At 39.4% G+C, this 12,347-nt stretch overlaps 1 protein-coding gene across 1 annotated transcript in view; it reads left to right on the plus strand.

Moving 5' to 3' along the window:
- LOC108709739 (collagen alpha-1(IV) chain-like) overlaps positions 1 to 12,347 on the plus strand; it is a 110,807-nt gene that overhangs the window by 48,539 nt on the left and 49,921 nt on the right. Inside the window, exons 13-17 of the mRNA XM_041584255.1 lie at positions 1,207 to 1,296; positions 2,074 to 2,118; positions 2,632 to 2,682; positions 9,581 to 9,625; positions 10,890 to 10,943. Coding sequence (XP_041440189.1) covers positions 1,207 to 1,296; positions 2,074 to 2,118; positions 2,632 to 2,682; positions 9,581 to 9,625; positions 10,890 to 10,943 — 285 coding nt within the window. The remainder of the gene's footprint in view (positions 1 to 1,206; positions 1,297 to 2,073; positions 2,119 to 2,631; positions 2,683 to 9,580; positions 9,626 to 10,889; positions 10,944 to 12,347) is intronic.

Here is a 12,347-nt window from a genome sequence, read left to right on the forward strand (position 1 = left end):
AATGTCAGCCTATGGGGACCTTCCCCATTACTTTTCTAAGGTTTTTTTGATCGAAGGAAAATCCTTTGATCGATGGATTAAAATCCTTCGAAACGTACGATCGAACGATTTTTCCTTTGATCGTTCGATCGCAGGATTTGCGGTAAATCCTTCGACTTCGATATTCGAAGTCGAAGGATTTTACTTCGAGGGTTGAATTTGAGGGTTTTTACCCTCGATATTCGACCCTTAGTAAATGTGCCCCTTAGAGTTTGTGAGTTTAGTCTTGGTTTCAAAAGCCTCTAAAACCATTTAAATCTGACCTATAATAAATAAGCCTCCACCTATACTTATGTATACCTAGTTTACTAGTTTTTACTAATTTATACTATAGTATGAGTGGGCTACTTTTATTTATTTTTATTTTTTTACAATATGAGTGTGGTGCTATTACTTCCTTTGCTTTGGCCATATTTACAAAGGGGTTGAAAACATTTGCCAAAACTACCCACTATAACACCACAGTACACAATATAAAATAAAAATCTGTGTAAAATGTTGGTTTACAAAACTTGTTCGCATGCCAAAGGGAGTTGAACTAGATGCCACTCTTGTATACAGTAGTTATGCCACTGATGAGGTGTGCTTAGTTTCCCTACTTGGTTACCTGTTTTCAATGAGAACGTTTCATAAACATACAACCCTTTTAATTTCTAACACAAACAATTAAAGGTCAAATAAACAATAGTAACAATTTATTTGTCAGAAATACTGTGTGTTTTATTGGAATCTACAGTGTTAACTGTGAGGCTAGGAGGCAAAGGATTTTTTTGATTATTATACCTCTTTGTATTCCTACAAGTAGTTCCAGATTACAATTAGATCTGAATGTGCTACATTCATTGTAGATACTTTTATTTCAATACCAATAATTTATATTTATGTGTAAGTAGGCAACTTTAAAGCATGCTGTACTAAATAAAATGCTAAAATTAATATCCAAGCAGTTGGAGTTCTGGAACAGTATATTCCCAAGTACGAGCTGACAACTGCAATAGTAGCAACAGTAGCAACAGCAACATGTGTGTGTGTGTATGTTATGTATATATATATATATATATATATATATATATATATATATAAATATATAAATATATATATATATATATATATATATATATATATATATATATATATATATATATATATTATTTATTTTTTCAACAGGGTGATCGGGGACCTGTAGGTGCTCCTTGCAAGTCTACAACTGAACCTCAAGGCAGGGAAAAAGATGATCAAATATATTATGGAGAAAAGGTAATATTAGAACATGTTGTTTAGAATTCTGTGTTTCAATGGTTCTTTCTCTTTTGCTACTATTTTAAGGGGCACATTTACTATGGGTCGAATATTGAGGGTTAATTAATATTTACCGTCAAAGTAAAATCCTTCGACTTCGAATATCGAAGTCTAAGGATTTACCTCATTTCATTCGTTCGATCGATCGTTTTTAATCCATCGATCAAATGATTTTCCTTTGATCCCAAATTGACAGGAAAGCCTATAGGCTTACATTGATGTTCGGTAGGTTTTAGTTGGCAAAGTAGGGGGTCGAAGTTTTTTTTAAAGAGACAGTACTTCGACTATCGGATGGTCGAATAGTCGAACGATTTTTAGTTCGAATTGAAGGTCGAAGTAGCCAATTCGTTGTTCGAAGTAGCCAAAAAAAACGTTCAAAATTCGAAGTATTTTTTATTCTATTCATTCATTCGAGCTAAGTAAATGTGCCCCTATGTGTCACATATATATATATATACATACTACATATACTGTACTATATATATATATATATATATATATATATATATATATATATATATATATATATATATATATATATATATATATATATATATATATATTAGAAAAGGCACCAGTATAAGGATTCTAACAAATTTCCAGGTGTCGTTGCAATAAAAGCAAAATTCAAGTTTTTCTGCACAATCTTAGTAGCTGTGACTAAAATATTAATTGTTTTTCATGGTTAATAAACACTGCACAATGTTCTACTTCTAAATATCGTTTCCTCTTTAGGGAGAAAATGGAATGCCTGGTGAAAAGGGTGAACGTGGACAATCAGTGAGTACCATGGTAACATTAAAACTGTCTTTCTATGACTATGATCTAATGAGGTAAGATGATGTGGTTGATTCAAACATTAAAACAATTTTAATCCAACATGAAAAGCTAATATTATAGGAATCTATTTCAATTTGTTACATACTAGCAATATTCTGTTTCATAGTATAAATAACTTTAAAACACTTGATCTGACAGCTATTTAAACGTATTCTTCTGGCATCAGACTACACCTCAGTGACCCCATACGATATACATACACATGGGAAGAAAAATACAACAGCAAAGTGAATGCAGGGACAACCCATTCAAGCTTAAGGTGTTAACTCCAATGTTTCAGGGCACACACCATCGTCAAGCACGCTTTTTTTTTTTTTTTTTACACCATTACTACAGAGCTATAGTGTATTAATGTTAATACATATTGAAAACTTGAGTCTGCCACCTTAGATTTCTTTATAGTCATAATGCAACGTTGACACTTGTAAATTATAAATAATCTTTCTTTTCCAGGGACAAAGCTTTAAGGGTGAAAAAGGAGAGCCCGGGCCAGCAGGGCCCCGAGTAAGTATGCTGATTTTAAATGAAAGAAGGTGAATTTTTAGACATTATTTACTCGGAAAGGCACCAAGGACAATAGCTAAGCATTATATTTTTGATACTTTTAAAAATGATGGTGCCTTTGCCTCCTTGAAGACAAAAGGAAAATAAATACAGAAAAGGGCACATTCAGCAAGGCAAAAACAGAAAATCCTTCAGGATTCTCAAACATTCCACCTTTCAAATCAATCATAATCAATAGGCCAGTTCAATCATAATCAATATTAACATTGTTTAAACTTTCTTTGGATCCAGTACCTCAGAAAGAATGACTGGCTGTTAAAGATTGATTTGATGGGGGGCGTGGCCTGCATGGAGAGCGGATAGGACGTGGGTAGCCTTAGCTCCGTCCTGGGGCCCAATATACTGGACATTTCCTGCCACTTACCTGCACGCAATCCTCACTGCCCAGTGAGTAAACGCTGCCTGATTGCCTGTGCCCTGCACGGATGGTGAGACGCGGTCGGAGGAAGAGCGCAGCCACAGATTCTGGGAAGCGGCGCACCATGCCGACTCAAAATGGCGCTGATGCGGGTTCACCGCGCACCAACAGGGAGGCGGCAGCGGGTGTAGGGGAATCTGCGGAGAAACGGCTGGCACGGTTTGCGAGAGCACCCTCACCCCCGAGAGTACAGCAAGGTACGTCAGATACCCCACAAAAGGCATCTTGCCAGGTGGGCTGCACCCCGGATGGGGTCCCCTCCCCCGCTATGGACGCCATTGCAGAGTGCGCACCTGGGCCTATAGAACCAACGCTCACTGAAGTACTCAGTGCTATTACTTCCAACCACACCATGCTAATGGGGAAAATAGACGAATTAAAGACTGATTTTGCTATTCTGAAGCATGACACGCAGAAATTGCGGGAGAGAACGGGTGAGGCTGAGCGGCGGATAAGTGAGTTGGAAGACTCCATTGCCCCACTTCCAGGGCGTTTTGTTAACGCAGAAAAACAGCTGACTCAGCTAGAGAGCAAGGCGGATGACCTTGAAAACAGGCTCAGGAGGAATAACATACGGATCCTGGGTCTGCCTGAGAGGGCGGAAGGGGCAGAGGTGGAAAAATTTGTTGAACATTGGCTCTCCTCTACATTTGGGCAGTCGGTCTTCTCCAATGCTTTTATTGTGGAAAGAGCCCACCGTATACCTGGGAGGCCACCTCCACCTGGTGCACCCCCGCGACCATTGATAGCGAGACTTTTGAATTATCGAGACAGAGATGCAGCATTAACAGCAGCCAGGAAGGCTGGGGACCTTCACTATGATAACCAAAGAATTTCAATTTACCCTGACTTCTCCACGGAAGTAAGAAAGCAACGAGCGAGATTCACGGAAGCCAAGAGCATGCTGAGACAGAAACAGCTCCCTTATGCCATGATGTTTCCGGCGCGGCTCAGGGTCACGGATCGAGGGAAAGCTCATTTCTTTACCGCACCCGAGGAGGTCATACACTGGCTGGAGATGAGACCACGCAACTCCCCACGCAGGGACTGAATCCTTTTCCCGAATATGCCCGAATTAGGATATGATACCCTGTATCCACAGGCGCAGGACTTCAACTGTCCTCACACAGTGTCACCTATCCTGGGAGATTTTCTCCACTACATAACATGCTGGTGGACATTCCTGTAACAGGTAACATGACATTGGCCAACCCTTGGCAGGAAGCTATTTTGTTTTTTCTTTCCAGCCCCAGGTCTTTGGAAGCATTGGAGCGAAAGCACAGAAGAAGCAGAGGTTAAAGCTTATCTGAGCCTCTGGCGGACACTAACCCCCCAACACGTTGATAAGTTATTTTTTTCTTTTGTTCGTTCTGGGAGTAGACTCACTCATTTTGTCAGGATGGAGTGGGTGGGGAGGGAAATGGGAATAGTTTTGGGATTACCAGTTAATAGGTTTTTTGATGTCATTTGTGATACTAGATCATTTTCTGCAGTATGTGAAGGGGATGAGAAGCATCTCACCTGGTTTGATATTTTGGTTAAGCATCTTATGGCAAGGTATAATGGCTAAGGTTGATATCTTATCGTGGAATGTAAGGGGTTTAGGGGACGCGATAAAAAGAAGACTGGTATTTGATTTTATACGTAGGCACAAGCCCCAGATTATATTGCTCCAGGAAACACATTTGGTGGGAGGGAAGACACTTGCTTTGAAAAAACCCTGGATAACCTCGATGTATCATTCAGTCTACTCTAGTTACTCTAGAGGGGTTTCTATTCTGATTTGCAGAACCTGTCCGTTTATTGTAGAAACTGTTGTATCAGACAGGCACGGCAGATTTGTTCTTTTGCAGGGAATGCTCCAGGGTAAACAATTCACCTTAGCAAATGTGTATGCCCCGCCTCCACTGACGGAATCTTTTTTAACTGAGCTGACCAATAAGCTTCTTACATTGCCACTGGCACCTCTCCTCCTTCTGGGGGACTTTAATGCCACTGCAAATGCAGACTTGGATAAAGTGCACCCCCCTAGAATCTCATCCACTGTCTTAACTAAATGGACTTCCACACTCCAACTAGTGGATCTGTGGCGTGCCCGTAATCCAGGGGTGAAGCGCTACACTCCCCGGGTCATAACAGCATGTCCAGGATTGACCTAGCATTGGGTTGTCCGGAGGTAAATAAATGGATCCGTAACGTTGATATTCTTACCAGGGGAATTTCTGATCACTCGCCCATAATTCTTACCCTATCCATATCACAGTCGCCTGCAGACCGTGTCTGGAGGCTGAGCCCCTACTGGGCAAATAATGCTCATCTGAATGAGACCATACAGTTTAGTATAGAGGCTTTTCTCTCCACGAATACTGAGGAGGTGTCTCCACAATGCACCTGGGATGCTTTTAAGGCGTATATTAGGGGGGAATTCATTAGTAATATTAAGGCTATTACGGATTCTCAGAGGGCGGACCTTTGTTCTAAAACGCAACAGGTACAGGAGGCTGAGGATAACTATGTTAGGCAACCTTCTGACCGCACTCGTCAAACTTGGCAGGATAGGCAAAGGGAACTGAATTTAGCGCAACTTGAACTCACAAAGAAACATATACTCTACCAAAAGGCTAACATTTTTGAATTTGGGGACAAGAATGGGAAGTTGCTGGCTCTACTATCTAAGGATGTTAATGCCTCCGGGGCTGTCCCGGCGGTGAAACTAGTCAATGGGGACACTACTTCTAGCCCCGAAGGTATTAATAAACGTTTTGTTGAATATTACTCTGACCTTTATAGTTCCAAATTGATGGTTTCTGAGGGAGAGGTACAGACATACCTGCAAGACATTGACATTCCGGCATTGAATTTACAGGCTAGCACTGAATTAGCTATGCCTATTTCGTCTGAGGAGGTAGAGGCGGCTATTTCAGCTCTTCCAGGGGGGAAAACTCCAGGTCTGGATGGCTTGCCTATTGAGTGGTACAAGCATCATGTTAAAAAAATAGCACCCCTGTTGGCCACTTTATTTAATGGAATTCGGATGGGGAACCCTCTTCCTGAATCCATGAGAGAAACGCTTATCATTCTGATACCTAAACCAGGCAAGGATCCATTGGAATGTGCCTCATACCGGCCTATTTCACTCATAAATGTGGATGCTAAAATACTGGCCAAAGTGTTAGCGGTACGCATTGCACCTCACATGGCTTCTGTGATTTCGCCCGATCAAACTGGTTTTATGCCGGGCCGTATGACAGATACTAATATCAGACGACTTTTCACCAACATTTCTATTCTGCATGACAACAAAGGGGAAAGAGTAGTTGCCTCTCTAGACAATGAGAAGGCTTTTGATTCAGTGGAATGGGGATATTTGTGGGCCACAATGCGGAGGGTGGGCATTCCCCCAGAGTATGTTGCCTGGGTACGAGAACTTTATTGTTCGCCAGTGGCTCGGATTAGATCCAATATGTCGGTGTCAAAGGCATTTCCTATAGGCAGGGGTACTAGACAAGGCTGCCCTTTATCCCCTCTGTTATTCGCACTTGCGATGGAACCCATGGCCTGCCAAATTAAAACTTCACCAGAAATAGAGGGTCTGATAGTGGACACAAGACGGGAAACTATCTCTATGTACGCAGATGATACACTCTTATATCTACCCAACCCTCATAGAGCATTGTCCAGCGCATTAGAGATCATTAACACTCATACCATCTACTCTGGTCTCAAGATCAATTGGGCCAAATCAGTGATCTTCCCCATAGACCGCCCCCCCCCACCACTTACCTGAACGGGCCCATGGTCTTCAATGGGTGGAGTCTTTCAAGTACCTAGGGATCTGGATTCATGCTGACCTTTCTCAATTTGTGGACCTCAATATACAACCCATTTTGCGATACATCGCACAAAAGAAAGAGGCATGGTTGAGCCTCCCCCTCACTTTACTAGGGCGCATCAACTTATTTAAAATGATGTTATTACCAAAGCTCACATACGTGTTTCGGCAGGCCCCATTGATAATCCCCAGTTCGGTCTTTGCGAAGTTAAGAAGCCTTATGATTTCTTTGTTTTGGAATGGCTCTCACCCGAGGTTGGCTCTTAGTACTTTACAGCTTCCGACCACTCAGGGAGGCCTTGCTGCTCCTAACCTTTACTGGTATTATCTGGCGTCCCAACTGGTGGTGGCAAGGAATTGGGCCACTCCGTCTTACACCAATGCAGCTACACTTCTTGAGGCGCAGTTGGTAGGGTCACTTGAGGGATTGAAAAACCTTCTCTACAGGGGTACCTCAACTACCAAAAACATCTCTCCCTTAATGAGAACCACAGTGAGAGCTTGGCAGACTGCTCTACAATTTTATCCTAAGCCACAACAGTCTTGCTCAGAATTCTCCCCTCTCTGGGGCAATCCCAAACTCCAGCAGCTCCGTACCATTCCAGCTCCGCAACTATGGGCTACTCATGGCATAAAATACTTAGCAGATATTATGGTGGAGGGCAGATTGATGGCTTTTCAGGATCTGAAACAAAAGTTTACACTTCCTAATAAAATGTTTTTTAGGTACTTGCAGCTGAGACATGCAGTGCACACCCAATTTCAGTACAATGCAATAGATACCACTCCCAGACCCATTGAGTTAAATATTCGTAAGGTTACACTTGATAAACCGTTATCGACCTTTTATGCACAATTGATGAAGGCTGGGAGTGCTTCCCTTAGTAAACTGATGGCTAGGTGGCGGAGGGACATTCCTGGGGTTTCTTCGGAAGATTGGGAGGATATTGTGGATTCGGCCTTTGAAGGGGTTATTTGTAGTAAAGATAAAATGACACAACTGAACTACCTGCATAGGGTGTACCTTACCCCATACCGACTCCATAAAATGAACCCGAATATACATGATGTATGTCCCAGGTGTTTTCACTCCCCAGCGGAGTTTTTCCATATGGTTTGGGAATGCCCGGTTATTCATAATTTTTGGAAAGAGGTAACACAGCTGGTGGGGATGAAAACTGGTCTCCCGCTGCCCATGGATCCCAAAGTCCTCTTACTGAATCAAGTAACTGATCTAGTCCCGAGACACGCTCAGAGGACTCTGCTATCTATTCTGTGTATGTATGCAAAAAAAATGATAGCTATAAAGTGGAAATCTAGTATTGGGCCTACTTTACATGAATGGGAACAGGTAATTGAGAACGCACTGCCACTCTATAAAATAACGTATCTGAGGCGGGGTTGCCCTGAGAAATTTAATAAAGTGTGGGCGCCGTGGACAGAGGATGATCCTGACCCAGACGTGCCTTAAGGTCTGTTTTATCTCAGGAATGCACATTATTCCTCCTGGGCTATGCTCCATGCTATGGTGATATTGTGATGTACTGTCTTACTGGCTTCCTACTGTATTTTGTAGATGAGAATTCAAAGGTGAATGCTTTATCTTGGTTTACAATGTTGCGTTTAATTGTATTACCCTTCATTGATGACTGTATTTGTGAAGAATGACATCACTTCGGTTATGTTTGCTTTGTTAAATTTTCTTTATTGACATTGTACAACAATGATAACTATGTGATTCATACTGTTTGTACGATTGATAGTTGTGCAAATAAAAGAATTGTTAAAAAAAAAAGATTGATTTGATAAATATCAATAAAATGTCAATTAATATCAATAAATATCCGATCAATCCATGATGAATTGATACAATTCATTATGGGTAAATTGTTGGGTTATCACATTATGGATCAATCAAAATAAATTGTGCCATAATGTAAATCAGGCTGCTAAATGTTTTTCCATATGCCAGACAAAATAATAGTAGACTCATAGTTGGTCAGTATATATTATACTATATTATTTAGCAATATTATAATTAACAGTAAGTATTTCTTTAAGGTTTTCTCTCTATATATATTTGTTATTATTTGAGGCTAAGAATATAAGTAAGTTCATTTTAGAGAATATTGCATTTTTATAAAAGTTAAATATTTCAGTATACCAATACTGTTTTAAGCATGTCAAGCAAATTGTGAAATTGTGTTTTTCTTAGAAATTAGAATATAAAAATGTTATATTAAGGCACAAATTATATCACTTGATTAAAAGGTGTAATCTTAATTAAACAGACTATTTCAAGAGAAAACATAAATGTTCAGAATATATATCATATACCTTATGCTAAATATAGAGAAAGAAAAGGTGGCGTGCTGGGCCACCAATTCAAGTCAGCAAACCATGCAGCTTTTTCAACCTGTAAATGATCAATTCATTAACCAATGGATATTAAAATTCACCAATCTGACTGTATTCATACAGTGCGTTTGAAAGTAGAAGAAAATGTTTGGTTTGTAATTTATTTGGTTGTATCTCTCATTTTTCTATTAATCAAAACAGCCAAAATATAATTATTTTTATTTTCTAAGGGAAAACCTGGGAAAGATGGTGACCAAGGTGAAAAGGGAGTTCAAGTAAGTGTGAACCACTATTTCATTTTTCTTTGTCAGAAATATTTTCTATCTAGGAATCAATAACAAACAATACAGATGGGATTAATGAAAAGTGATGGGCGAATAAATTCGGCAGACACGAATTTGCTCTGAATTTCCGATTTTCACTGACGAAAAGCTTGCTGCGTCCAAAAAAAAAATTCAGATGCCCATTGACTTTAATGCATTTGCACCAAATAGTCACTTGTATAAAAATTGTCGCTCATGTCAAAACTGACGCGCCTCAAAATTATTTTGACTTTTTGAAATTTTGCTGTAAATTCACAGATTCACCCATCACTATTAATGAAAGATGCATTTTAGAATTGCATGCAAATATCTGATTTGTGTTGCTAATCACAGATTATATCTACAGTTGCAGAGTGTAAAGAAAGGAGACATGGTATTATTGTGAGGGACTTTGCCTCTACCCCCTGTGTATTAAGCAAGGGTATTATGCGTTGTATATATATGAATGCAATAGAAAAGTTTAGGCAAAAGCACAGGACACCATTATGCTTCAGAGGCATTTGAGCTGTACCCAGAGGTAAAATAACATGCAGATACAGTACATTTTGTAATCCATGTTCTGTTAACTTGCACTTATTGAGCCATTTATTGCAATGTGCTATTCACCTTATGAGGATGGTGACACATGCTAAGATTTGGGGAGATTTAGTCGCCCAATCATGACAAATTGCCTCTTCTTTGGGCAACTAATCTCCCCAAGCCTTACCGCCAGCTAAAATGTAAATCGCCAGTGGGATGAAACTTCGGAAAACAAATCGCTCCGAGTGCCGGCAGGAAGGCTTTTCGGGGGAGATTAGTCTTTGGGTGACTCTACTGAGCATGTGTCTGTCTGGGGGCACTGAAGAAAGAAGAAGGATTGTTCCGTGGTGTTTGCTGGAAAGTACTTCAGGCCGGTGTAGTTTTCATTAGATAGTGTCAAGAAAAAGTTAAATAAAATGTGAGAAAATACAAAGTTACTGACAATAGCATTAAGTTCCAAGCTGATTCAGGACTGGTCAGATTGCCCTACTGGAATCAGAAATACATTTTTCCCCTCTGAGGCTATTTGGAAAGGCTTCAGATGTTGTTCTTCTCCTTTCTCAGGATCAGCTAGCAGTTTCATTCAGATGAAAGGTGAAACTTGATGGAAGTGTATCTTTTTTCAACCTAAATTTCTTTGTTACTATTAACATGACAAAATAAGTAAAATCACATTGTTACGTATTTCTTAAACTAGGGAGTTCCAGGTATTCCAGGATTTTCAGGTCCTCCAGGATTGGATGGAGCAGAAGTGAGTAGAATTATATGAGTACATTCAAAAAAGCATATTTTCTTAATGCAAAAATATAAAAAACCATTCTTTTTATAGTCAGGGCTGGGCGTGATGATTATAAATTAACATTTTATATAAATTGCTTTATGATATAATGTTGGCACCATACAAATAAATCATATTAAAAGCATATTAATGCTTCATGTTGCTCTCACCAAATGTATTTACTTCTCAACAGGACTGAAACAGCATGTTAACATTAAAGAGACATTCAACCCCAAAATAAAATATAATTCTAAGCAATTTTCCAATATACATTTATTACAAATTTTCAGTGCTTTTAACATTTTAGTAAATTTGTAAAAACAATTGTTATTGAAAGTAGCATTTACTTGACTCCTGACTGTTACTTAATAAACAATGTTGCAAAAGTCTTAGTTCCCCAGCAAAGACAGGTCTGTAAATCAGTCGCCTTGTTTCAACAGTCTGAGCCAACAGCACAGAGAATAGAACGGGACAGACAAATACTGCTTTCAAAAGCAATATACAGTATATATATATATGTATATATATATATATATATATATATATATAACAAACAAGGGAAAGTTGTGCTCACCACTATTTTTTAAAACCATTAGGCGGGGGTGCAATGAGGCTGTGACCACAAAATACATATAGTCAAATACAAGAGTCCTCTGCACTCAACCCATTATCAATATATTTAAGACAGCGACATTTTGTGCATACTGCTACTAAAAAATGCCTTACCCTTTAAACAAAACAGGGATTGTTTGTCCATATATTGCAATATATTTAAGCTGGCCAACTACGTCAAAGTCATCCCATATCTGGCCAGTCCTATGCTCAATTTTATCTGATTCATTAAGAATTCTATTGCTTCATTATACATTTTACAAAGGGACTAGGTATTACCTGCAACTTAACTTGCTGCTTTCAAAGTAAACCTCCATACTTGGCTGCCCTTTTATTAGACACCAGTGGGATCACCTGACTATAGCTGGGAAGGGTGGGAGCTACAACATAGAGCTGGTCACTGCTCCTGTATAAACTATAACAAACAAGGGAAAGTTGTGCTCACCACTATTTTTTAAAACCATTAGGCGGGGGTGCAATGAGGCTGTGACCACAAAATACATATAGTCAAATACAAGAGTCCTCTGCACTCAACCCATTATCAATATATTTAAGACAGCGACATTTTGTGCATACTGCTACTAAAAAATGCCTTACCCTTTAAACAAAACAGGGATTGTTTGTCCATATATTGCAATATATTTAAGCTGGCCAACTATGTCAAAGTCATCCCATATCTGGCCAGTCCTATGCTCAATTTTATCTGATTCATTAAGAATTCTATTGCTTCATTATACATTTTACAAAGGGACTAGGTATTACCTG

This window comes from Xenopus laevis, chromosome 2S, assembly GCF_017654675.1.
Source record: "Xenopus laevis strain J_2021 chromosome 2S, Xenopus_laevis_v10.1, whole genome shotgun sequence".
Classification (NCBI taxonomy): Eukaryota; Metazoa; Chordata; class Amphibia; order Anura; family Pipidae; genus Xenopus; species Xenopus laevis.